At 42.7% G+C, this 26,054-nt stretch overlaps 2 protein-coding genes across 18 annotated transcripts; one reads left to right on the forward strand and one right to left on the reverse strand.

Moving 5' to 3' along the window:
* The first annotated feature begins 897 nt into the window (after positions 1-897).
* On the forward strand, positions 898-19,234 carry bcan (brevican). Of its 17 annotated transcripts, none has more exons than XR_007399936.1 (17): positions 902-1,307; positions 1,560-1,723; positions 6,287-6,363; positions 6,595-6,978; positions 7,440-7,614; positions 8,343-8,470; positions 9,376-9,669; positions 9,769-11,142; positions 11,889-12,083; positions 12,420-12,542; positions 13,404-13,511; positions 14,393-14,551; positions 15,298-15,380; positions 15,516-15,660; positions 15,946-16,128; positions 16,302-18,031; positions 18,079-19,234. XR_007399936.1 is itself a non-coding variant. In XM_049026807.1 (17 exons), the coding sequence occupies exons 1-17, from the start codon at positions 1,218-1,220 to the stop codon at positions 16,418-16,420; spliced, it is 3,468 nt and encodes a 1,155-aa protein (XP_048882764.1). In that variant the 5' UTR covers positions 902-1,217; the 3' UTR covers positions 16,421-19,234. The 17 variants fall into 17 exon arrangements, 10 of the variants coding, with proteins under 10 accessions (XP_048882773.1, XP_048882772.1, XP_048882766.1 ...); XR_007399933.1 differs by having other exon boundaries at positions 16,302-17,678; positions 17,709-19,234; XR_007399932.1 differs by having other exon boundaries at positions 16,302-17,673; positions 17,709-19,234.
* A 499-nt stretch (positions 19,235-19,733) lies between these two features.
* hapln2 (hyaluronan and proteoglycan link protein 2) lies at positions 19,734-25,016 on the reverse strand. Its single transcript, XM_049027035.1, has 6 exons — positions 24,663-25,016; positions 24,207-24,346; positions 23,366-23,725; positions 22,807-22,923; positions 22,077-22,262; positions 19,734-21,326 (listed from the first exon to the last, which is right to left on the reverse strand). Exons 2-6 carry the CDS (start codon positions 24,280-24,282, stop codon positions 21,049-21,051), a joined length of 1,017 nt encoding a protein of 338 aa, XP_048882992.1. The 5' UTR covers positions 24,283-24,346; positions 24,663-25,016; the 3' UTR covers positions 19,734-21,048.
* Positions 25,017-26,054: the final 1,038 nt, after the last annotated feature.

The raw sequence follows: 26,054 nt of genomic DNA on the forward strand, positions 1-26,054 counted from the left end.
AAGAAGCTTTTAGTGACTGAATGGTTAATATACAGATATAACGTCGGTTGTGTCTGCTAGTTACTGGAGGATTTATGTGAACTTTGTCAAAGGATTGTTAGACATAAAGATGTTCTACATATTTACAAATGGCATGGTATTTTATTCTGTCTACGCTATAGTTGTGTATTGGAATGCCGTTGAAAATGGTAATGAGGCAGATGTTAATTAGTTTTCCTTTAAAGGAAATTACCTTAACCTATATGCATCTGGCTATCTATTGCCCCTGGAGGCAGATGTCAGATTTGCTAAATAAAAATAACAGTGATACACTGAATAGTTGGCAGTGTTAGTAGCTATGGAAGCTGCACTTTAATGATCGTTAGGATTAGGGTTAGTCCTGGGCTCCTCCCATTTATCATGCATTAAAACACCACTGACTTCTGAGCAGTGTTACTGAGTCTCACCTGTGCCTCTGTGTGAAATTCCTCCATCCTCTGACATGTAGCCACATCCACCAGAGGAAAGGGTGGATTGACAAAGATGCATTCACCCTCCCTGCTAACCGCTGCTGGTGGTTCATCAGTGTTATCCTGTCTCACCGACTTGTTTCCCGCATTACCTCCTTTCTAACATTCTTTTGTAATACTTCAATGGATGATTCTGCTCACCTCACGTTCAGGTGTGGTTGGGTCCCAGACGCAAATCATAAGAGTCTGATTTTGATGTCATACTCACAAGTCAATTTGAGACACCCCCCCCCCCCCCCCCCCCCCCAAAGTGCCTATGCCTTTCTTTGCTCATATATTAAACTAGATTTATAAATATTAAATCAGAGGGGAAAAGTCGAGAGTACATTTCTGTGTACAGAACAGAACAACACATCTATTTACCTGACAGGACCTGGAACGACAATTAAATTATGAATCCCGTACAAGTACAGTCTACATCTTGGTGGAGTGCAGTGTCCCGCTTTTGGTAAACAGTTTGATTTGTTTTCGACGGCTGAATTTGTACACGGTAATATTGGCAGTAGCGGGGAATGATTTCACTTCCTTCTGGTAAGACCCCGCTTCTTCACGTTTAATCTGTCTATCGTTGACCTGCTCCGTAGTTAGTAACACTTTCTTGGGCATACTTGGGCTGTCCTTTTTTTGTCCAGCTCGATAACAAAAATCCCACATGTAATTTAACCATTAACCTACGGCTTCTGGGGCTGGGCACTGACAGACCACAGGATGTTCAGAGGACTTATTACACGAGGCTTCAACGCAGCACCAGCGACGCTTCCTCGATTTCCTGTGTCTGCACATTTTTTAACATTCAGGGTATGACCTGAATAACGTCTTAATTCGCCACCCTCTGCATGCCTCATTTTCCATTTAAGATGAATCCCAGTCATCCACCATGCTCGATGTTTACAAACAGATGCATGTGATGTGCTTAGATTGTTTTCACCACCCTGTCATCCCCATTTAGTTTCCATTCACCGGCGAATCCACGCAATCGGCTTATAAGGGATGTTTTCCTTGCCTTCTCTGTCTCCGCATCTTTCCTTTCGCCCTCGTCTACACTGACAGCAAAGGTCTTTCCTGATACCTCTTCTCGTCGCACGAAAGGCTGGGTTACATTGCATTGACTTGGTTGTCGTGCGCTACCGGTCGCTTTACAGTTTCCTTTGTAGAGAAGAAAATACCGACACGAAAGGTAAAGAAGACTTTCCTCAAGTGTACTGTGAAATAAGGTACGTAAGCTCGATTTTATCGTCTTTCGAGTTGATGATCTGAAAAGTTCAAAAAACACTTTGCGCTTTTTTTCTTGCTATTCATACAGAGGAAGGTCCGTAGCTCCATGTTAGTGCGGTAGTCTGTGTGTTTTTCAGGCTGCGCTGCAGGATATACGACACTTAACGGTGCATTAGGGTGTACATATATTTTATGACGTTGACTATTTGTAGAGGTCATTACACTGTACACCTAATTTATTATATCAACAAATTAATACTCTCATCATATGTCTTAAGTTTTGCCCTTGACAGTTTTCTGAGCAAACATTTTCTTCTGAAAATAACTGTTGACTGTAGGTTATTTCTTTCATTGGGAAATATGAACAATGTCTAGGACTGACTTGTATTTATCTTTGTCATTGACATTTAGGCCTGTTAAATGTACTTATTTTGCTTCATTAATGAAATACAAATGCATATGTGACCCTGTTAATATGCTACATGGAGTGTAGTGCTATGAAGTACAATGCAATGCAAGTTTAAAATGATACTCCCTGACTGGTCAGGCTAGGTACTGTATTCTTTTGGTGAATAGTGTGCGTGTGTGTGTGTGTGTGTGTGTGTGTGTGTGTGTGTGTGTGTGTGTGTGTGTGTGTGTGTGTGTGTGTGTGTGTGTGTGTGGTCCAGGTATACATTACATTGTGGGGAACATATGTGATAAAAACCTGTTATTTTTTATGTGGGGACCCACAAGGGGGAATTCAATTTTTGACACTGAAATTAGATTCTAATTTACACAGAATTCTAGATAGAATCTAATTTGGATAGAGAAACAGACTGTATGTTAGCCGCATTGTTCATAAGAAAATCCACAAATGTACAAGCAACCTACACTTTCCTACTGGCAAGTTACCTTCATTTGGTAGGAATAAAAGTTTCATGTTTCCTTGTCTGAGGAAGCTGTGATGTTCCAGATGCTTGTTTCTTACTTGATGGAGTGCGAGGGATCACTGCACTTCATATTTCTTGACTTATCATTCATTTTGTAAATTAGTTGCAAAGTGCTTAGACTTTCTACTTAATTTCCAAGATTCTCATAAGTCTATAATAAAAAGAGTAGAAAATTGAATGTAATGAACTTTAATACACCTTAAGTACACATAACACCATGGAGGAGCATAGGCAGAGTCTGATGGTGCACTTGGGGGGCGACATTTGTCTTTTAGATATAAAATGTCATATTTCTGAATACAAAAGACTGTACTGAAATGAAACCTAAAATGAGAAGCGATTGACAGCTGAATTTCAAAACTTCTTTATTATCACTATCATTAGCGATATAACACTTACCAGGAAAGGATGATGTTGATAAGGCATAATATTGCGTTTGGACTATAGCTTTAGGGCAAAACCTTATATTTCATTCCTTAGCTAAACACTATAGCAAGGAACCGGACAGGATACACATGAATACTTTGGTGAGTCACATTGTTGCCCATCACACCAAAGTTTATTGAGAAAGCCCTTGAGAAGGTGAAGAGCTGGTGATGTTGTATTCAGCTCTGCTCTCCTCCGATGGTGATAATGATGTAAGACATGAATGTGACAGGAACTGACATTGCAGTCAGTGACTGGTCTCTTTAGCTCTGGGAGCCGTCCGACATTTTCCCTTAACGTCCTGCCTGCCCGAAGAGTCAGTTTTATTTGATCACTTCTTGATTTTGCATCTCTGCCTGCTGTTCTTTAAACGGTAGAAACATGTCTGCCGCATCGCTGTTGACGCTTAAATAGTGCTAAAACTTTTCTTGCATTTTTTTCCACTCGTACCTTGTTGGTTTTGATGATATTGTATTCACTTCATTTGAAAATCGAAATGCTTGTTAGTTCACATTTTCAAATGAGTCACTCCAGTTATGAAATCTATTGTTGGTGCATTTTTATCCTGATTCTGTTGTGTCAAATATAATAGAAATATGGAAGGATTTTGTTTATTATCCATCCATCCATCCATCCTTCCATCCATCCATCCATCCATCCATCCTTCCATCCACCCACCCATTCATCTTCCATAACTGCCTATTTAAGACGGTGGTGTGTCTCAGGAAACACAGGCCATGAGGCAGGTGACACACTTGAAGGAGCACCACCCATCACAGGGCACATGCTTTCATACTTCTGGGCAGTATAGAGACACCATTTCACATAAGCATAAGAATAAAGCACCAGGAGACCTCAATGCATACAGAGTTAGTGTCCGGCTATATTCCTAATAAGAGAGTCACCAGATGAGACTCCAAAAGAAAGAGAAAAAAATGCTCTTTAAAAGAAAGAAATCCTGTATTTCTACACACTAATTATTAATAACGTCGATGGTCCTGCAAATATTCGTAAACAGCAGCCCTTCCATGATGGTTTTATTTTGACGGTGTGCTCTGCTCTCTTGAATGTCGTCTTAGGCTTTCTGTAGCCTTGTCCCTGTGCCCTTGAAGAGGCCAGCAGCTGTTTTTGTTTTGCCCTGTCAGCTTGTGAGACTGCAAATGAGCCACGTCTCTGCATAACTCAGACCCCTCAGCTGGTTGTCCTGCAGACCTGCATACACTGTGGCGTATGTTTGTTGCCCAGAGAACTTGTCTATGCTACGAAAAGACTCGCTGAAAAGAGGAGCCAGAGGATGAGAGATGTAGAGAACGAGAAAGAGAGGAACAGGTGCGCTGCTGGGGCAGGGAGAAGCTCGGTGTGCTGGCGGCGAAAGTTCATTCAGGGTGTCAGACTATTTAGTTTGAGGTGACTTGCAGCTTTAGCCTGAAAAGTGAAAGAAAACCGTCTCTCTGTCTGGCCAACTCAGTTTGACCTTCATCTTCTCCCATGACTTGCAGGCACTGTGTCCCTCCATGGTGATAGATAGATAGATAGATAGATAGATAGATAGATAGATAGATAGATAGATAGATAGATAGATAGATAGATAGATAGATAGATAGATAGATAGATAGATGGATGGATGGATGGATGGATGGATGCATTGCTGCACCCACCACACAACGAACCACCTCAGCGATGAGAACCTGAGTGCAGCCATGCGGCAGGAGATACCTCAGTACCTTTTATATTTTCTTTTTTCTTGGTGGCCAGAGAGCCAATTCTGCCAGCAAGTCATTCCCTGTAAGTTGGAATACCTCCATATAAGGCTAGATGTAGATTAATATCATACCCAGGACTAAGCAATTGCAGGTTAAGGGCCTTGCTCAAGGGCCCAGCAGAGTATAATCACTCCTGATATTCACGGGATTCGAACCAGCAACCTTCCGGTTGCTAGCACAGATCCCCAGCCTCAGAGCCACCACTCCATCATAAGAGAGCGGTGGAACACAGACACAAAAGGAGCATTTTCAGCTTGAAATATGTGTGAGTGTATTTAAGAATCACTTCTGTGGTGTCTTGGTGTTCAGGAGAGAGTCCTTAAAGGGCAGCGTGGAACGGAAAGCAGGTGGGATGTGCGGCTCTTATCCACCTGACTCTCTCCTCCCAAGACGACCAGCCCTCAAGCCCCTTCATTAAATAGTGAAACAAATCCTATAATTATCTGGATATTTTTGGACCAGAGAGAACATTAATTCTTTTTTAGTTAAATGGAAACACAACTAAATGCAATATAGGATTGACTGTATCCAGATTTTGTATTATACCTAATTCTCTAACCACTACTTTTATTTGAATGTTTGATTGTAGTTTCTTTCAATATGTATATATTGGTATTATATGTATAATCTGTCTTCTTATCTGTTGCTAGTTTCATTATTTATAAGCACCTTTTCTACAATACAGGAACAGCTAGTTTTATTTTATAGTTCAATGCAAAATTTATAGTAGAATTCTTTATTCTGATAGAATATAATTCTGATAAGCTATACTACTATACTAAGAAATGAACAGTAGATAAGATAGCTGTCCAGTTGATTGAGAAACTGAGATTTTGAATTACCTCTCATATGGGGGCAGTGCCTCACCTCGTACAGAAGAGCTTTTAATTTTAAATTAAGATAAAATAGTGGATTAGCGCGCACACACATTCGCGTCATGGTCACTTCCATCCATCTTTTAATCCTGAGATCTGTTAAGAAGTATTTGTACTCTATACTATATACCATACTCCTTTTAAGTTTTAAAAGTATTTTCACATTTTTCACTTTTTGAATATTTATTCTCACCTCCGACCTGTTAATTCTTTGCTCGTGTGTCACAATAACCATGAACACAGACAGAAATGTAGGAACTGGGGGTGATGGGTAACCCCCCCCTCCCCCAATATTTAGTTTGGCTTAATTCATCCCCTCCAATAAATTGACCTTTGTATTGTATTTAATTTATTAAGGTATGCCCCCCCCATAATCAGACTCTCTCCTACCCTGTCAAACAGAGATGAGTTCAGCAGTCTTTAATGAGCTGCACATTTTCATACATTAACGCGATTCGACGCGGATGTGAAGTGACCTTCTCCAGCCCCCTATCTGTCAAACCCTACATATTCTATTAGCAGCACGCAGGCCTATTACATCCAGCCTGTCCTTTCTTTTTTTGCAGATCAGGAATGTTCCCTCTACTGCTGCTCTCTGCCATCTGTTCCCTGGCGTCCTCTTCTGTCCCCGACCAGGAATCTGGTGACTTGCATTTTTGGATGAATCTGTATGATGTATACCTTTGGGTTCACTGTGCATAAATAATCACAGCATAACCGTTGTACAGAATACGGCAAGGTTTCGCATGTGATAAGATGGGTCAGATACATTATAATAATAATGCAGAATAATAATAATGCACTCTATGATTTGCGGCAGTTGAAATATTGCAAAATCTTAATGATTTCTTTCTTTTTATATCCTATCAAATAGATCATTCCAGGCTCCTGAAGGTGACTGTCAGTAAGACTCCACCTGTGTCGGCCGTCTTGGGGAGCTCCATTACACTGGCATGCTTCGTGTCATTAGCAGAGACACCCACTGCCTTTGGCCGCCAAGCCGTCCACACCGTGCCCTTGGTCAAGTGGAGCGTGCTGTCATCCGGCCTGGAGACAGAGATTCTGGTGGCCCGGGGGGGCAGGGTGAAGGTCAGCGAAGTCTACAAAGGTCGTGCCTCTTTGCCAAATTACTTCTCTTCCTCCACCAACCTCACCCTGAGGCTGGAAGGCTTGCGCTACAACGACTCGGGTGTCTACCGCTGCATGACTCAGCAGGGTCTGGAGGACTCCTATGACCAAGTGCCTGTCAAGGTCAAAGGTAAAAACGTGGAGGCGGTTGCCTTGGTAACAAGGCAGCCGACTTACTCCTTAATGGCAATGTAGGTGACTGTGGAATGAGGGCGCACTAATGATGACCATTGCACTGTGGTGAGTGTTAACACTGAGACAGGACTCATTATCCGGATGCAAAATGCCAAGAAGGAAGCATTCTCAGACATGGCATCATGTTACCATAACAACATTCAGAAAGTATGAATCCAGGGCTCTTATAGACCACAGTGACTTATTAGGATAAATGTTCTCTCTTAATTGGCAGACATTTTCTGTCTGCAGCTACCAATGTTCCAGTCTGCCTTGGTAATGTTCTCTATTTTAGCGACACAATACCGGCTGTCGTCAGTGCCAATTACCTGAAGCCATTTACAGAACGTGAGTAGTGGTTTGTACGGCCAGCTATGCAAACTTACTTGCAAATTTGTTGTGTGTGTCTCGTAACAGGAGTGGTTTTTCATTACCGGCATGCTTCCAGCCTCTATGCCTTCTCATTTCCGGAGGCCCAGACTGCGTGTGAGGATATTGGAGCCCGAATGGCCACCCCAGCCCAGTTCCTAGCAGGCTATCAAGGCGGCCCTGAGCCGTGTACTGCGGGCTGGGTGTCCGATCAGACTGTCCGGTTAGTGCCAGAAAGTGGACACAAGCCAACCTATTTTGTTCCTTTGCGGTGTTACCAATGTGACAAGCCAGGCCAGCTATTTTCCTTGGATGTTATATTGCGGATATAAAGTATTGGAATGAACCCAACAAATCCCATCCATCTTCTAACTGCGTACCGTGGTCAGAGTCATGGGGAGGTCTGTAGGCCCCTAAGCAGTATATGGCACAAGGCTGGGGTCCAGCCCGGGTAGGATGCCAGTCCATTGCTGGATACATGCACAAATGCATCACAGGCACATGAGAGATGCCAAATAACCAATTTAGACTATTTGTCTTTGGACTGCAAGAGGAAACCCATCACAACACAGGTGGAACAGGTGGGAACCTCCACACAGACAGGAGTGGTGAGATTAGCCTCTGACTTTGGTGATGCAGCAGTACAGTCTTCTGAGTCATCCATCGTGCCCCCCCCAACCTGCAAATTGCATTAACCCTTAATCGCCCCAAAGAGTCTCAGACGTATGTCACTGAAGACATCACTGTAAGACAGTTTTGGCTGCTAGTGTGATAGACACAGAAGTATGTTTATTTAATTTCTATTTTGTTCTTTAAAAGTAACAGGACTGGAATGAGGTTCTGCGTTCACATGTAGCATAATACTACAATTGACGCAGTTAAATTTCACTCCAGGTTCTCACACACCAGTAACTTCTATGAGAGAATCCTAGCTGTGTATTCCTTCTGTAGAAACCCTATCCAGTTCCCTGAAGAAGGTTGTTTTGGAGACAAGGAAAAGGAACGAGGATTGTGGAATTACACAGGGAGGGATCCCTCAGAGCTTTGGGATGTGTTCTGCTACGTGGAGGACGTCACTGGTAATGGGATTGTATGGCCTCTTTCACTATGTTGATACATCACAGGAACCCTTATCTGTTTATTTAATAGATTTAAATGTTCACATTATAACATGCAACCTACTAGAATACCCTGCTGTAAGACCCACTGCATAGCAGTGACTCATCCTTCAGAAGCAGTTCTACCTGTACATATGTTAAATCCTTGAGAATGACAAACTTTCAGAGGTGGCAATTTCAGGTCCAAAAAGTAAAAATCCAGACCATGATTTACTTTCAACCAATCAGATGAGTATCTGTGACTGTGACTCTTTATGATTGGTTGAAAGTAAATCATGGTCTAAATCATTTTCACTTTCTGGACCTGGAATTGCCACCTCTGTTGAATAATGCTGCACTGCAGTCAGGCTACAGGTTGGAAATAAGTAACCATCCATCCATTTTCCAACCCGCTTATCCTACTGGGTCGCGGGGGGGTCCGGAGCCTATCCCGGAAGTTATGGGCACTAGGTAGGGAACAACCCAGGACGCCTCCGCACGCCTTTGGACTGTGGGGGAAACCCCATGCAAACTCCGTACACACGTAACCCATTTTATTATTAGCGTGGCTGTTACAAGCTGACACATAAAAAAACCTTAACTCTCCAATAGGTTGCTTTTCTAACAAGCTAACCTAACTAGTACTTACTTCCTGCTAATTATAGTTCATCTAAACTTTATAGATATGTGCTCTGATGTATGAAACCTACAGTGGTTAGAGTTATTTTATATTATTAGTAAACCTCGGCCTTATTCGATAGGTTTTCAGGGATTTCTATTGCTGCATCATGTGCCTTAGGCACAGGTACACTGTAATATTATCTGTGACAGGTTCTACTGTAAATCCATTATGTTAAATCATGCCGTCAATGTTTTTTTTCCTGTAGGAAAAGTACTGTACAGCTGTACTCCTCAGCACCTTACCTTCAAAGAAGCCCAGGACTACTGTCAGGCAGGCGGGACGGACCTGGCTACACTGGCTCAGGTTTATGCAGCCTGGAACGATGGTCTCCACCACTGCAGTCCTGGCTGGCTTGCAGATGGCAGTGTGCGATACCCAGTAGGGGACTCAAGAGAAAACTGTAGAGGTTCCACACCTGGTGTCAAGACTATCTACCGTTTTAGCAACCAGACAAGCTTCCCTGAGCCACACACCCTCCACAGTGTCTATTGTTTCCAAGGTAGAGTAACAGCGTGGTCAAGAAGTATGTTTACGACATTTATAACGGTAAATGACGGTGATGATTTTATTAATGCGAATGATTTCTCTCCCTGGACAGGCCCAAAGAGTTCCCCAGTTGATGATTCGAAGGAGTGCATGGAGACAAAGTCCGAGAAGACAAATGGAGGGACAATGGCAATGATGGGACCCCTGCAGGAGATCATCTTGGGTCAGGAGAATGAGCCAAACGGGGGTGGCCATGTTGGTGGACAGGTAGAAGACCAAGGAACAATGAGGAATTTGCACACCGTAACTTCTCTGGTGGACACGTCTTCGCCCACCGACTCCCAGAACCTTGCTACCCCTGCGCCCGAGTCCAAAGATGCCAAAGCTCTTATGAAAGGAGCCATAAACCATGAGCCCTTGGCTGAGACAAATCTGAAAGTTCTTACAGCTATATCACCCGAAATGCTTATTGGTAACTCAAAACGTTATCGAAAAATGAACCTGAAATCTAGTGATCCTATATCTGAAATGCCTGCTAACTCCAAACATAATCAACGTGTCACACAGACAAATCTTGAAAATGGTGGCATTAACCCCCCTAACCAAATGGCTGGTGATGGTTCAAAACATTATCAGGATATGCCCGCGACAAATCTGGAATCAGGTGATCTTGTACTTCTGTCTGAAATTACTGCTGGCGACAATACACATTATCAGCATGTTTCTCAGACAAATTTAGAGTTCAATACTATTGTATGCTTTAATAAAATTACTGGTGATGGTTCAAAACATTATCAGGATATGCCCGAGACAAATCTGGAATCAGGTGATCCTGTCCATCTATCTGAAATTACTGCTGGTGGCTCCATTCATCAACCGACGCCTGAGACAAATATGGGCTCTGATACTCCGACAACGTCATCTACAGTTCCTGGTGACAACACTGAACTTAGTAAGATTCTGCCTAAGACAAATCAGACCACAGGCGGTACAGATTTTAAACATTTAGGTGACAGTTCCAGCCCCGGTGGCAACACTTCAGAAGCACGTTTAGACGGAACCACAGTCACACCTAATTTTACCCAAGCAGAACTCACTCATGGAGAGCAAGAAACAAGCTTACTGTCTGGCAGCCCAAAGCCATCTTCCTCTAAGGAAGATATGAAATACGAAGAGGCAATGTTAGGAAAATTTAATGAAACTTCTGGGACTGCTAAATCTTACCAAGATATGAGCGTAAATTCTGGACCTTACCCACAGACCTCTGATTTGGTGTCTACCACAGTGGGCGCTCCACCAGAGGGCACTGCAGAGCCATTTGCCAGCTTCTCTCCTACCAAATCGGCCATGACTGGGGATGATGTTAAAGCCGTGTATAGAGAGGACAACATCTCAGCCCCAGAGGAGTTCAGGAACACGGGCACTTTGCCAACTCAGAAGACAGAATCTTTTGTCACTCTGGACTATGTCCAGACATCTAAATCTGGTGGGTCATCTGTGTTTTCTCCAGGTATAATAAAATGTTAAGTATGCTATTAATATAGATGTAAAGATTTATAATGTAATGTAAAATGTAAATGTGAAAAACACAGTAATTCCTTTCTCTTAGGCCCAAACTCCATTGAAGAACAATCGGGCATTTCAAGAACCCCCAACTCTTTTTAACACTTACGTTTGAATTTTCCTACTAGATAGATCTATGGATTATTCTACTGGTTTGGGTTATAGTTTTTGTGATTAATTTCCTTTTCAAAGCAATTATTAAAAAATTTGTCAGCTTCTCAAATTTTGAGGTCCTCCAACTTACAGGGAAATTTAGGGGTTGGTGGCAGGATTGGCACTCCAGCCACTGGAAAAAAACTCACGCCGGTCCATTCGGACCGGTGTGGTGCTGAGGTATCACCAGCCACAGGTGGTTCGTCTCGTGGTGGGTGCAGGAACGCACTGCCAGCACATGTTCCTTACCTCCTTACCTTTGCCCTCAAATTTTTCCTAAAAAGATTTGTTGCAATGTATATCTTCTATATATCCTGGAAAGCTGGTTACTAGTTTCACACTGAATCAAGAATGATTCTGGGCACATTCTTCTTTAGTCTTTACATTATCTTTCCTGTCCATTGGTTTAGTGTTGTGATTTTCTGTTTATAATAGTTGTATTTTAATAACAGTGGTACTTGCTGTTATATGTATGGACAGTTTGGCTACATTCAGCTAACGGTACATCTCCATCAGGGACTGACTTTGCGCAGGAACAGTCTAGTGCTGCGTTGCCGGATTCCTCTTCTCCAGTGAAGCAGGCGGGTCAGGAGGCTGTGGATGGATCTGTGGAGATACCCACTGGGTCAGGCGATTCTAAGGAGATTTTTCTTGGCAGCTTTGATCCGGTCATGTCTTCCCACCAAAGTCAATCTGCTGACATTTTTGCAGGTAAAATTCTTAACGCATAAACGTAAACATTGTGTTGCACCTCTCCTTGTTTAATCACATCTTTGTGGATTTAAGTGGTTTTGCCTGGAGCGTTTTACATTTAAAGAATGTAATTTGTGGACAATAGGAGATTAATAGGGCTGTGATTTTGTCTAATTATTGGTGAGTCACTTCTCTTTATTTATCAGGTTTTTTGAAAATAGCCATTTACAGCTAAAGAAGCCTGAATGAATGTATATAATGTCATCTTCATTACCACCTAGAATATAATGTCACACCTATAGTGTATGGCAGGAAAGATTCTGCATTAATAAGCATATAATTTATTGCTGACAGGTGCAGAATCCAGACAGAAACCGCTTGGCCTTATGTGGCCAGACTCATCTGCTCCATCAGACGACGTGGAGGCATCAGGACATGCAGCAATAGAATCGTCCACTGGCTCTGCAGTCCTTGGAGGTATCTCAGGCTTTGGGTCAGTTCCTGTTGAAGTTACAGAGAGTTTCTTATACACATCCTTGGTGTCTGGGTCCTGCAAATTGCCTGGGGCCCACAATGAGGTCCGACCTGATGATGTCACCATCAGTTTGATGACCACATCTATCCTATTTTACCTTGGTTGGACCAACCTTTCCCTATCAGGCAGCAGAGGTGGAAGCTAGTAGACCCAGCGACCATATAGTAGAAGTTATCATTCCATTCGGGTCGGGCCACTTTGAACCACAGCAGGGGTCGGATAAAACAGCTGCAACGAAAGCCTCTGCGATATCACGCCCTGACGAGAGCACCTCCGGTCCGCAGGAAATTTCCAGACTTATCTTACAGTCTTCATCACTGCGTGCAGTGCTTTTGCTTCACTTTGATGCCGCATAGCTTGTGGTGGCATGGACTTTTTTGAAGATCTGAAGCAGTTAAGAGAAGTGGGTACTGTTTTACCATTTACAGCACTTGATATCTAGGACAGCTTCATTGCGTCTACAAATGTTTAATTTGTTCAGTGAGAATGATTAATAACTAGCCTAGTAAGCAAATCTTAGAGATGAGAGAGAGAGAGAGAGAGAGAGAGCAGTGGATACTTCCAAACAACTTGTTAGGTCATATAGAAGAACAATACCTAATATTGTAAAATGTTCGATAAGACTCAAAACCCCAACCTTTGAGGTTTGAGGGCGTTGTGTCACCTACAAATTATAGCAATTTATGTTAATTTTCTTGTTCATTGGTACAAATAATGACACAATTGATTAAACCACTGGGAAGACATTTCATGATCCAGTCATCTGATTCCAGTAATCTCTTGAAATGTCTTGACTGTTTCAGGTGGCTGCTTCAGGAATCCTTGTGCCAATGGAGGCACCTGCGTGGAGGTGGGGGCCTCTGCAAAGTGTCTCTGCCTGCCGACCTACGGGGGGCACCTCTGTCAGACTGGTGAGGTGTCAGCTTCACATTCTCTGCTGCTTATATTACAGCATTACTCATTGTGCTCCTTACAATTACTCTCAGGGTGCACGTTCATTCTAACACCATGAGATGCATGCAGAAGTAATAGATTTGCAGCTAGTAAGGCTGTCAGCTGTGATACACGAGTGGTACCACAGTGACGTCGCTAGCTAATGACTTGCTTCTGCGATATTGAAAACCTATAGGAAGCACGCCAAACAATCATTTGGCAAGGCACGATAATATCTGATGATGCTCAAATTTTCAAACAAATCGTAAGACCCTCCTCGGTCCTTGAGGCACAAGGCAGGCGAACGCCAAGTCAAGTACAACTTTATTGTCATCTCAGCCGTGTACAAGTACTCAGTGAAATGAAATAACGTTTCCCCCTGGACCCAATGTGAGTGTTTGTTATGTTAGCTAGGAAATATAGGTTGTAATGTACCCTTAAATTATTGGTAATTGTACAGGAATGGTCTTTTGCACTACATAAATTGTCTTTAGCTCTATACTGTGGAAGTGCATGTACTGTAAATGCTGTCCAAGTTTACAGTAGCAGTGCGGCAGATGTAATGGTTGTAAGGAGTGTACAGATGTAAATGGTATTATTTCAATAGTTCAGCTGATGGAGCAGATGGGATACCACCACAGAGCAAAACGTAATATAAGAACATAAGAACATAAGAACATATATATAACATATATATTTGTTATAGAAAAAATAATAAATTGCATTGTTGCAATCCTTCACTGCATCTATCTTGATGATGTATTCCAGAAAAAAATAAGTATAAATCTTCCCATTGTGCGTGTTTATCTTTCCCCTGCTCTCTCTCGTTTTTCTCTGTCTATCTCTGTCTCCATGCCAGATCTAGCTCCATGTGACGCAGACTGGCAGAAGTTCCAGGGCTTCTGCTACAGACACTTCACCGACCAGCAGGCCTGGGAGGAGGCGGAGCAGCACTGCCGGGCGCACGGAGGCCACCTGACGTCCGTCCGGACCCCGGAGGAGCAGGACTTCATCTACAGTAGGGCAGATATCTCTGCTATGCACGGCTCCTGTCTGACCCTTATTAAGAACAGCAGAAATTGCATTACAGCAATAATTTTAGACAAGGATTTCAGGTCTCTAAGGAATCATGGCCTCTGATTAAAGTTAACTATAGTTTATTGAGTACGGTGAAGTTCAGTGTGAATGTAATGGCTATCATAAAACTGACTTGTAAAATATGATATTTAAAATGCCAAAATCGTATGTATCTAAAAGTCTAAGTTTGATGTTCGATCTCCTAGCAGTTGGATAATGCTATTAATATGTAAAAGAAAATGTTAAATAAAATCTGTTTTCATGTAAAACTTTAGATTGCATACTTTCCCATGATGTGTAACACAACATGGCTGATTCCGATAGTTTTGTACGTCTACGTGGGTGTGAACTTCACAGACAAATTCCCATGGACCTGGCAACCCATTGTAACAAAAACAAAATGCTTTTGGTTTTTTTCAGTTTCATACCCCTTTTGGCAGAAAGCCAGCGCCTTTACACAACTTCATTGACCGGCTCGTCTACCAGTTCAAGTTATTCTTTACCCCTTTGGAAAACTGATGTTGTACGCGATAAGCCCACATTTTTGTGTTGCCAAAATAAAAATGGGTCTCTAATGCTCTCGACTTTATATTATGTCTTGTGTGAGAAGTCTGATCCTAATCTTGTGTTCCTGCAGCACTTACTGCATCTGAAAGCATCTTTTCATCGCGATGTCTCTCTCCTAAGATAACTACAGGGACTATCAGTGGATAGGACTCAATGACAGAACCATAGAAGGGGATTTTGACTGGTCTGATGGAAGCCCCTTGGTCAGCTCAAATTTCGTTATCTATTCAACCTCCAGAAAATCATACAGATATTTGTAAATTAACCAGTAACTACAATGAGCATTTTTGGAGGGAAAAATACTACTACTGACTAACCTATGCCACATGTCGTTCCAGCTGTATGAGAACTGGAAAACTGGGCAACCAGACAGCTACTTCCTGTCTGGAGAGGACTGTGGAGTGATGGTATGGCAGGATGGAGGGCGGTGGAGCGATGTACCCTGCAACTACCATCTCTCTTACATCTGCAAAAAGGGTACCGGTGAGTCAGCTGTGGGTGCATGCAAATGTCTATCAGCATCAGGTAATTCTTGACATGAAGAGGGTGCTCATGGAGAATGAAATACAATTCATGTATTTCTTATGGTATCTGCAATATATGATAGGGTTACATTGACTTCCATTTCTGAAATGCATTGATATGTACAATTTTATGAAACCGACTTCAATACATTTATTGCAGAGTCTTCAGTGTGATCTTTGTTCTTTGGGTTGAAGCATTGTCTGAATTTGTATTGACTTGTCCTCTGGCATTTTTGTTGAACAGCCTTCTGTGGTGAGCCCCCCACTCTTCCTAACACCCAGGTGTTCAGCAAGGGACATCCGCATCATGAAGTCAGTTCCATGGTCCGCTACTACTGCGTCGATGGCTTCCTGCCAAGACATAATCCCATCATCAAGTGTCTACCGAATGGCCAATGGGAGGAGCCTCAGTTCATGTGTGTCCCAGGTGAGAATATAGAAGATATTTCATGCCATCAGGAGTAATTATAGACTTATAATGAATAGGCCAGCATATATGTGTAAGATTCTAGTTCAGAATGCTACAGTTGTTATTTTTAATGCCGTAGTCGTCTTTAACACATCACCGTTTTGGATGACTGCTCGACTTCTTGATTTCAGTGAACTCAGCAGAAGACAACCAGGCCACAGAGTCTCAACCAGGCCGTGGAATCATTGTGGAGGATACAACTACAAGGAAGGCTGCAGCAGAGTTTCGGGACATAAACTGGAACATCTAGACCTCATCTATATGCCCTACTGTGAATCCATCCCTTCCCATCGCTTGTCTCAGACAAGTTTAAGACTCTTTTCTAAGCTTCCTAGTCGTGATCTGGTGTTCAGAAGGGATCTAAATAATATTGTTACCTGTAGCTGAACACAGATGAGTGTTTGCGCATTTTGTTAGCTGGTCCCAATGTGCTTTGCATGTAGTCCTCTGTCCCAACTGTAGATCTTCACCTAGTCTGTTCCAGTGTGATTAGTTCTTGACAGTATTGATATTTAGGAGTACAATGTATTTTTGCTAGATTGCACAGAGTATTATACTTTAGGAGCACAATTATACTCTCTATAGGATGCAAGGTTTTTATCATCCAGATTTTTTAGAATTCAATTTTTTGATTCGGTTTGGATGATGATGGACGCCCACTATTATGAGTCCCTATTATTTAAAAGTAAGGACATCCAGAATCATCAAAGGCTGATCCTTCTGTAAATTAACAGTTCTATAATGACCGTATAGCACACAGCAAAGATTTAAGTGAGTGTTGGCTTATTATATAGATTTGTTTTAATCAATGTAATTTCCTTTCGCTTTATCTTTCAACGCTGACTTGCCATCACCTCACCCACACCATTTCAGATCCACACAATTGAAATGATACTTTATTTGCCATCTGAAGAAGTATGAGCACGGATGGAATAATTCCCTTTGCCTACCCTATCTTGCAGTCCATGAAACACACAGACAGATGAGAGCAAACCTGGGGGTCACAGCGCAGGATCGGCCAGCGTGCGGAACCCCTGGAGCTGGGGGCTCCGTGTGTCCGTCCTGCTGAGGCTGGGGCTCAAACTGGTGACCTTCTGATCACAGGCACAGATGCTTTTCCTGCTGAGCCACTCACCGCCGTTTATATTGGAAAAAAATATCTCTGATGGGTGCCTTTCCAGTAAGATACAGTTTCCAGTGAAATGCAGTTTCCTGCACATCTTAATTAGATGAAACAATATACGCTCAAGTTGCTCCAATGTGCAAAAAAAATATGCTATTGAAAATGTAAACGTCCAGCTTTTAAATGCAACACTAGGAAAGAAAAATATGCTGTCTGGTTTGCCTCTGCTGTCAACAAAATAATAGTAAAATCCCTGTTTCTGCATCTTGTTTTTTTCCTTCTTTTAAATGGACCCGCTAGGTTAGGTTAGGTTAGGTTAGGTTAGGTTAGGTTACAGGAGGTTAGGTTACGGTAGGTTAGGTTAATTTATGGTAGGTTAGGTTAGGTTAGGTTAGGTTAGGTTAGGTTACAGTAGGTTAGGTTAGGTTAGGTTAGGTTAGGTTAGGTTAGGTTACAGTAGGTTAGGTTACGTTAGGTTAGGTTAGGTTACGGTAGGTTAGGTTAGGTTAAATTAGGTTAGGTTAGGTTAGGTTACGCTATGTTGGGTTACGTTAGGTTACGGTAGGTTAGGTTACATTAGGTTTGGTTAGGTTAAGCTAGGTTGGCTTTATTTAATATTAAAAAATAAAGTCAATGATTGCCTGGGATGCCCTAGCCCCGTGCCCTGCGATGGCCTGGCATCCCGCCCAGGGTATATCTCTGCCCCGTACCCTGTGAAGGCCTGGCATCCCACCCAGGGTGTACCCCTGCCCCGTGCCCTGTGAAGGCCTGGCATCCCACCCAAGGTGTACCCCTGCCCCGTGCCCTGTGAAGGCCTGGCATCCCACCCAGGGTGTACCCCTTCCCCGTGCCCTGTAATAGCCTGGCATCCCACCCAGGGTATATCTCTGCCCCGTACCCTGTGAAGGCCTGGCATCCCGCCCAGGGTATACCTCTGCCCCGTGCCCTGTAATAGCCTGGCATCCCGCCTAGGGTGTACCCCTGCCCCGTGCCCTTTGAAGGCCTGGCATCTCACCCAGGGTGTACCCCTGCCCTGTGCCCTGTAATAGCCTGGCATCCCGCCCAGGGTGTACCCCTGCCCCGTGCCCTGTGAAGGCCTGGCATCCCGCCCAGGGTGTACCCCTGCCCCGTGCCCTACATTGCTTGGGATAGGCTCCTGAGCTCCCTGTGGTTGTAAGATGGATGGATGGATAGTTTATTTTTTATGGCTATTGTTTCCCAATTGCATTATATGTCCCCATTTTCTACCAGTAAACTTTGTTATAATACAGTTGTAGCCATTAAATATTTAAAGCTGCTAACATTCATTACTGTACCTATGCCTCTCTTTTCAAATAAAATGTAGTAATATTGTTTCAATTTTAATAAAAAGGTATTTCACTTATTTTCTGTATATGCTCAAATGAAAATTTAAGGGTTTTACTATAGTGTTTTTTTTTGTATTGCATGTGAATTTCTTCAACTAAAACCAAAAATCCCAGTTATTGCCTAAGCTAAAACAAAAACAATGAGCAGAGGTCATGTAGGCCAAAATAAAATACAACTTCAACTCAAGGAAATTCCGATTGCAGGTTTCATATTATTTTCAAATTAACTGTGTACTGAATGTGAGCTTGGCAGTGAGATCGGATCCCCCAGTGGGAGAAACCCAGGTGTACAGTGCAACACACCATTCGTATTGTGTAATTAGGCATATTTGTTTTAAGGGTTAAGAACTGAAAATGTAAGTCATAAGTAACTGAAAAACATGGATGTTTTTGTTCCTCTTATCGTGTAATTGACTGTTCAACACAGCTGGCCTATAAAACGAAAATGTTTATGAAAATGCTCTTTAGCGTGCGACATGAATGCTACAGTTTTAAAGTTTCAAGATCAAGAGAAGGTTTAACAGCTAATCTGAACTGTTCTGCTGGTTTTTTAGGGCTGGATATTATTTTAATAAACCTTTACTATAGCGACCATTGAAAATTTGATACTGGAATTTTTTTTAATGCAACACTGGGAATGTATTGCCTGGAAATGTATTTTTCTAGTATAATCTGCTTGAATGTAATTAAGTAATTATTACAGAAGATATTATACTAATAATATTTGTTACTACGTAGTTTTTATTACCGAGTAGCTCAGCTAGGCTATTGATCTTTAACCTTACATACTGCGGTGCAAAAGAGATGTTGGGACAGTTATTTTAAGGTCAAGAATGCTAACACGACAAAGATGCCCTGTCACTGGGCTTCTGCAGTGGGTGGATAAGAATCTTGCATCTTTATTCCACCCCCTCCGGTATTTTCCCATCAAATTTCCAGCTCTGCAGACACAATGCCGTCTGGATTACAGCATCTTCAATGACAATTATGAATTTGAAAACATACATACAAAGCGCGAGGCAGCCGACGAGGTCCCTTAAAAGACGCCACAACACAAAGGCCGTACAAAGTCGGAGATTTTTGACAGTTTATCATTCAATATTCAGCAGGAACAACACAGCCTCACTGTCATTTCTAAGCTGATAATTCAGTTATTTACTGGCTTCGGAATTCTCAGCAGCATGATACTAAACACAACAGCTTTTAGGGTTCGGCGATCTCTTTAAGAGCAAAACGTTTTTTTGCAGTATAAACATAAATGGCAGGTCTCAGTTTTGGTGGAGCTAAAGTCATCGTAGAAATACATTTAAACAGATGCCTGTTTTTAGTGCCCTAAAAAATGCAGGATTAGGATGTTATGAATTAATGATGAAGACGTGAAGTCTTTCACAAGTAACAAACACTTCGTGTGACGACAGAATGCTGAAAATGACATTTAGGGCTAATCTTAAAACACAGAATGTTATCCTCATACTACTGTAGCTTTCATTGTATTTAATGTATTGAGAATTGAACTTCCTTGAATTCTTCTTCCTGCTTTGCGTTGGTGTCTACATCATTTACTGGAGTAGCAGCATGTAGAGTCAAGTCAGTTGACCATAGTAAATTGCTTTTATTTGCAATTTACATTGTCGGCAGGGGAGCTTAGTGGGTAGCAATGATAATTCACACCTCTGCCTCTGCTGTATGTGTGGAATATGCCCCCCCCCCCATATTGCATGAATTTCTGCAGTACAAAGACATACAGTTAAATTCATAGAGTATGATTGTATGTGTGAATATGTGTCCCATGATGGAGTAGCATCTCACCTTAGGTGTGCATTGTGTCCTGTACTGCATGGAACAGACCCCCCCCCATAGCCGTGACCATAATAAACGATTAGAAGACGGGAGGTGGCATTTTCCATTAATCATCTCTGGTACGGTAATATACACAAACACGTGTACTATTTAATGATCCTTGATTTTTTAACCAGTGCCAATCAAGGTAAAAAATATATAATCAAAACCACATAACTCTTTGTATGAACTGCACCTTCTTAATACCTTTATAATGCATTCATAGAACGTTCATAAGCAGCATAACGTATACCTTTCACAATACTTTCAATGATCAATACCTGACACCTAAAATATATATTACTAACAAGCATTATAATCATATAATGTTCGCTATTAATGTATATTATAAAGGCATTATGAAGGTGCAGTTAATGTAAAGCGTTACCTAAAATCGTATTCACCTAGTGATGTGTATACATTTCTTTTGAAAACATTCATACTGCCCGTGGAAAGAGAACTGCAACATATAAGCCTCTTTAAAGCATCTTGGGTCCAGCAGTCCCTCTGAGCTTGGAGACCATTGGCTGTCCTGGTAGCCCCCACCCTCTACTGGTAGCAATAGGCCCCAAAGAGGGTCTGGCTCTTGTTGGGGAAGCCGAAGTTGCGAACGCCGGGCTCCTGCAGGCCCCCACAGCGCCCTCTGGGGGTGGCGATGGGAAAGCGCACGCTGCCGTCCACCAGCCAGCCCGCGTCACAGCGGTCCAGGTTCTGGAAGTGCCAGGCTGAGTAGAGTTGCCCCACGCGGGCTAGCTGAGCTCCTCGGGCCTCGCAGCTGCGTACCGCTTCCGTAAAGCTCAGTTTCTCACTGATGAAGAACACCTTGCCTAAGAGGTGAACAGTACATCTCTCGGTTAAAGGTACAATCTACAGGCTATCAGTTAAAGCAACAAATGTTACGGGAAAAGGTACATTTGGGAAAAGCTTTACAACTGGGTCCCGTTCCAACAGACAGGTCGTATGTTGAAATGGCCATATGTCAGAATAGGGTAATCACACTGACTTTTAGGTGAGAATGTTATGAAGTGACCTCTGATTGGGAGATGCTTGAGTGGCTGAGGTGCTCGTGTTGCCATACAGGGGGAATTTTCCATGGCAACTGTCGTATTGGTTGCAGCTCCCATTAGATAATGGAGCGATGGCATGTGTACAGACACCCAAAATTTGTTTTTACACACATTTACTTATTTATCTCTAAACCTTGATTGGAGGTGCAGGTTCTTGTAAGCTGGGGATAGTCTATACAAAAATTCCAAGTCTTTCTTTTCTAAGACTGTACTATTAAACCAAATCCTATCCTTAATTCAAACCTAACCTTAACCCTAACCAAAGTGTCAGTAACCCTAACCCTAACTCTTCTGCCAACCCAAACACTAATGGCTTAATCTTAACCATCACAGCAATGCTACAAGCAGTCCCCAGGTTATGAACATGACCAATCCCAGCCCATACTCTAGCCTTAAACCTAACCCTAACCCTTGCTTTATTCCAATCCCTATCCTTAACCCCATACTCTAACCCTAACCCTAACCCTAGCCTTAACCCTAAAGACCACTTTGTCTTGCAAGCCACCTGACCTTTGGTTATGGAGGTAAAGCAGAACGCATCGAAATAGTCGCGGGTCTTGTCTCTGGGCCCATAGCTACGTATCCCTGGCAGAAGTTCCTTCCCTCCGCAGGGTTCACGCGGGTGGATTATTGGGTAGTGGACCGTCCCATCATTTAGCCATCCTGCATTGCACCAGTCCAGTCCCTCTGTCCAGGCTGCAAAGGAAAATACGGCTCAATATCATGTAGTGCCACTGCCTACTTGTCATGTTCCTTCCATTCAAACAGAACTAAAGTTATGAACTATCTTCTACATTTATCAGTTTTTAATTTTATATCTTCAGATTTAGTCATAATCATCAGTCTGAAGTATTACAATCACATAATCTTATTATATATGTACAGATAATGACAGGGAAACAAAATGGAAAAGCATACAGGCGTACAAGTTCAGAGCTGTCATTCTGTTACGCTGAAATAGCTTTGTCACAATTTATAACTAATTACGTTTTTACTTAATAACATGATTCGGGACAAAGAGGACCAACTCTAAGTCTGGATTAATAATATGGATTAATATGAATATCCTGAGGGTTTGCTTGTGTGCGTGGTGATTGACTGGCATCCCGTCCAGGGTGAGTTCCTGCCATGTGCCCTGTGTGGCCTCGGCTCCAAGTCCCCCATGACCATGACAAGAATAAGTGGAGGATGTGGAGATAGTACAAATACCCAACACACAAGCGTATACCATTTCGCTCACCTTTGAAGAGCTGATGATATGTTGCCAGTGTAGCATCTTGACTCTCACACGCCTCTTTTGCATCTCGGTAAGTAAATTTGTAGTGACCCTTCTCACTCTGATATGGAAACACAACTCCTGTAAAAAAACAAACAAATAAATACATGCATATTCCATTCAAAGGCAGAAACATTACGTCAGGGTCGCCACCTGTCACGCATCTGGTGTGACATTCACTCTTTCAGACTCGCACCCTCACGCAAGAAATCTTACGGCAAATATGTATTATTCCATTACTAACCTAAAATTAGCTACATCAAAAGCTTTGAGGAGGTTTACAAACCCTACGAACTATTTACAAGGTGATAAAATTGTTACATACATGCAAATGCGTGTGCAGAGTTGTCTCGCATTGAAAATCTCACTCCAGCCAGCTGACCAAAGTTAGCATCTCTGTTATGTATTGAAGTATGTCAATGTAATCCAGAGCTGGCCTACATCTCAGCAGTTTTATCATTAGTCGTCGCACACATACACTTTATTATGTAGTATATTTCCCAGCGAAAGGCTCGATTTATACCTTCTATCCTCAGGGTGATTTCGACACTCTCGTCCTCGATGCCGTTGATCAGCTCGCAGCGGTACCTGCCTTCGTCCGCTAACTGCAGGCCCGCGATGCGTAAGGAGACATCCAGAGCGTGAGCCCGCCGTAACGAGGCCCGGGGTCCCAGCGGTCCGTAGCCCTTCTGTGCGAGCCCGTTGCTGATCAGGATGATGTTTTCAACTCCAGGCGACAGCGGCTCCAGTTTCGTCCATTTGACTTTGTACGAGGTCAGTTTGTTTTGCAGCAGACATGGCAGAGTGACGCTCGCCCCTCGCCGCACCAAGATTTCCGCGTAAACCGGGGGCTCCAGCAGGTACTGCAGTCTCTTATGAGCAGCTGCAGACAGTTTGCAAATGTAAACAAGTTTCCATCAAGTTAATTTTGTGATTTTTTTTTTTTATTCTGAAACTGTCAGCCAGCCATCCTGAAACTGATATCTAAATGTCTAGTTATGCTTCCCTGTGTGTGTGTTTAACACATTAAGCTGTTGGTAAGGTTTTTTCAGTGGCTTTTTAATTATTTATTTATCTATTGTAAATTTAAATGGTTCTTAGCAGTCATTTGCAAATTTCATTTGTAACAATCATTTGGTTATTACTTCCACTTTTCTCCAAAGCCCTTTACATTTACGTCTGTCTTTTTTTTTTGGGGTGGGGGGTGTTGAGTTACCTGGTTTGGGGGGGTCCATTCAAGGCTTAAATATGAAGGACTCCACTGGAACTAGTACCTGAGCCGCTAAATTTCAGATCTCCTTAAACCTCACTGCCCTGTCTTTTGAATGTGTATTTCAAGAACGCCTGCGGATTCAGCTGCTCACTTTGTCTGTGCTGCAGCAGGGCTGACGTCCAAGTGAAGCAGGTGACGACGAGCGCCAGGGCTGCTGCAGGCTGCATGACAGACAGGCGTGTTCAGCACCCCCCCTTAGCGGGTAACACCAGCACGGCGGCGGCTTCCAAGCTGCGGGGCGGTTTTTGACAATGCAAACGGCCGTAATCATCACCTGCGGGCAGTTTAAGTTCTCATGCAGACTGCAGAGCCGTACATCAGCCTCAGCCTTCCGAACCGAAGCGGCACCTGCCATCGCTGTGAACACTGGCATGCATGTGGCACGAAGAAGCGCAACTAGCACTTCAGCTCAGCACTGCCATCTCCACAGAGATGTAAACATTAGACTCTGTTGGCATGTCCTGGTAAATAAACTGAACATATAACCCCTTACCTCTGGTAAGAGACCATCCCCAAAGACCTCTGTAGAGAAAAGCAAAAGCCTGACCTGCTAGTTGACGTGACCAGTGAAGCGTCGGACTCGTTCCCGTTTACTGAGCCATTAACACGTCAGCTTCCTTGCGGTGGGCTTGGTGGCCGAGTTTGAGAGACACTGGCAGTAACTTCAAAGGACAGTGGCTTTGTCTGCGAGCAGTATCTTCTCTCTATCTCCTTCTGCCTCTCCCTCGCTCTCCCCTGGCTTGTAGCCGGCAGGCTTCTGTTCGATACACAAGCTGTGCCAGGCCGAAAGAGGCACGCAAACAGCTCTTTTCTCCTCAATGGTCCAGATGTTAATTAGAAAGTGCAAAGCTTCCCTTGTTTGCCCAGCGTGCTCTTTCAGCCGTGGCTCAATGTAAGAATGACGGGTAATGGGGGGAGAGTGAGCGCGGCGTGGACGGAAGGGGGGCTGAGTGTTCTTAGGGAGACATGGACACTCCTCAAACTGGCCTTTATGGAAAACCTTTGTTTGCTGTGCCGGACCTGCTGTCTCTGCCGATACTGAGATTAGTGTGTTAATGTTGCGTGCGTTTCACGCGTTCATTTTCTTCTTTAATCATGTTAATATGATGGCATACAATATTAAACATATTTTATAATTTTTTAATGCACAGCATTTTGAATATGTGTTGCGATATCAGAGAGAGTTGAAGAGCATCCTTAATGCCAAGTGCGATGTCACACATTTTCAGTGCTATGCATATTATTGTGGCTACATATAATTAAATATATTCTTAATGCCAGTTTGAATTCCCTTTGTAAAGGATTTCTCATTTTCTTTTTAATGCTTGTGTTTTTTTTTTTTTGGTAATTATTTTGCTTCATGGGATACTGGGACTAAATTATTTCTATAATCCTCTGCTTTGACAAAGGGAATTTGTCGCTCATTGGTAAGCTTACATTGTGGCATTGTTTTCCTGTGGAAACTCATTGACTGATTAAATGGCATTCAATGGCCAATTCTCTGGAATAGTGCAGTGATGATTCCTGCTAACAAGGGGACTGTGCGTCATTATGAAAGTTGATTGGGACCTTGAAGTGGAACGTTTGAATGATTGATTGAAAATGATTTTCAGTGTCCCGAGCTGAGCCAACATGTGCTGCTACCTGTTCATTTTTGCAGACAATAGACTTCTATTTTGTGCAGAAATTTGGATTGTCCATTGTTCCAGTAAACATGACCTTTGCATTTAAAAATGAGGCTCCTGTTTAGAACATTTCTATCATGTGGAGGAGAAGCTCTTGGTGTCTAAATTACCAATTTTGGAGAAATTCTTTGAATTCCTGTGGCATAATCCATGCATTGTAAATCTTACACCCAGTGGTATATTGTACCTAATAACATCGTCAGTTGCATCTTTTTGCTCTTGATCGCCGCATTCGGAGGTGAGAACTGGGGTGT

This window comes from Brienomyrus brachyistius, chromosome 9 (assembly GCF_023856365.1).
Source record: "Brienomyrus brachyistius isolate T26 chromosome 9, BBRACH_0.4, whole genome shotgun sequence".
NCBI classification, from domain to species: domain Eukaryota; kingdom Metazoa; phylum Chordata; class Actinopteri; order Osteoglossiformes; family Mormyridae; genus Brienomyrus; species Brienomyrus brachyistius.

Bases quoted from the DNA above. Each gene is read 5' to 3' on its own strand.
- bcan (XM_049026804.1), top strand. From the start codon at position 1,218: ATGTTCAGAGGACTTATTACACGAGGCTTCAACGCAGCACCAGCGACG. The intron at 9,670-9,768 runs GTAGAGTAACAG...CTCCCTGGACAG, and splicing joins CAGTGTCTATTGTTTCCAAG to GCCCAAAGAGTTCCCCAGTT. The intron at 15,381-15,515 runs GTCAGCTCAAAT...ATGTCGTTCCAG, and splicing joins GGTCTGATGGAAGCCCCTTG to CTGTATGAGAACTGGAAAAC.
- hapln2 (XM_049027035.1), bottom strand. From the start codon at position 24,282: ATGCAGCCTGCAGCAGCCCTGGCGCTCGTCGTCACCTGCTTCACTTGG. The intron at 22,263-22,806 runs GTGAGCGAAATG...TTTCCTTTGCAG, and splicing joins ATATCATCAGCTCTTCAAAG to CCTGGACAGAGGGACTGGAC. The intron at 21,327-22,076 runs GTCAGGTGGCTT...TTCACCTCTTAG, and splicing joins CTTTACCTCCATAACCAAAG to GCAAGGTGTTCTTCATCAGT.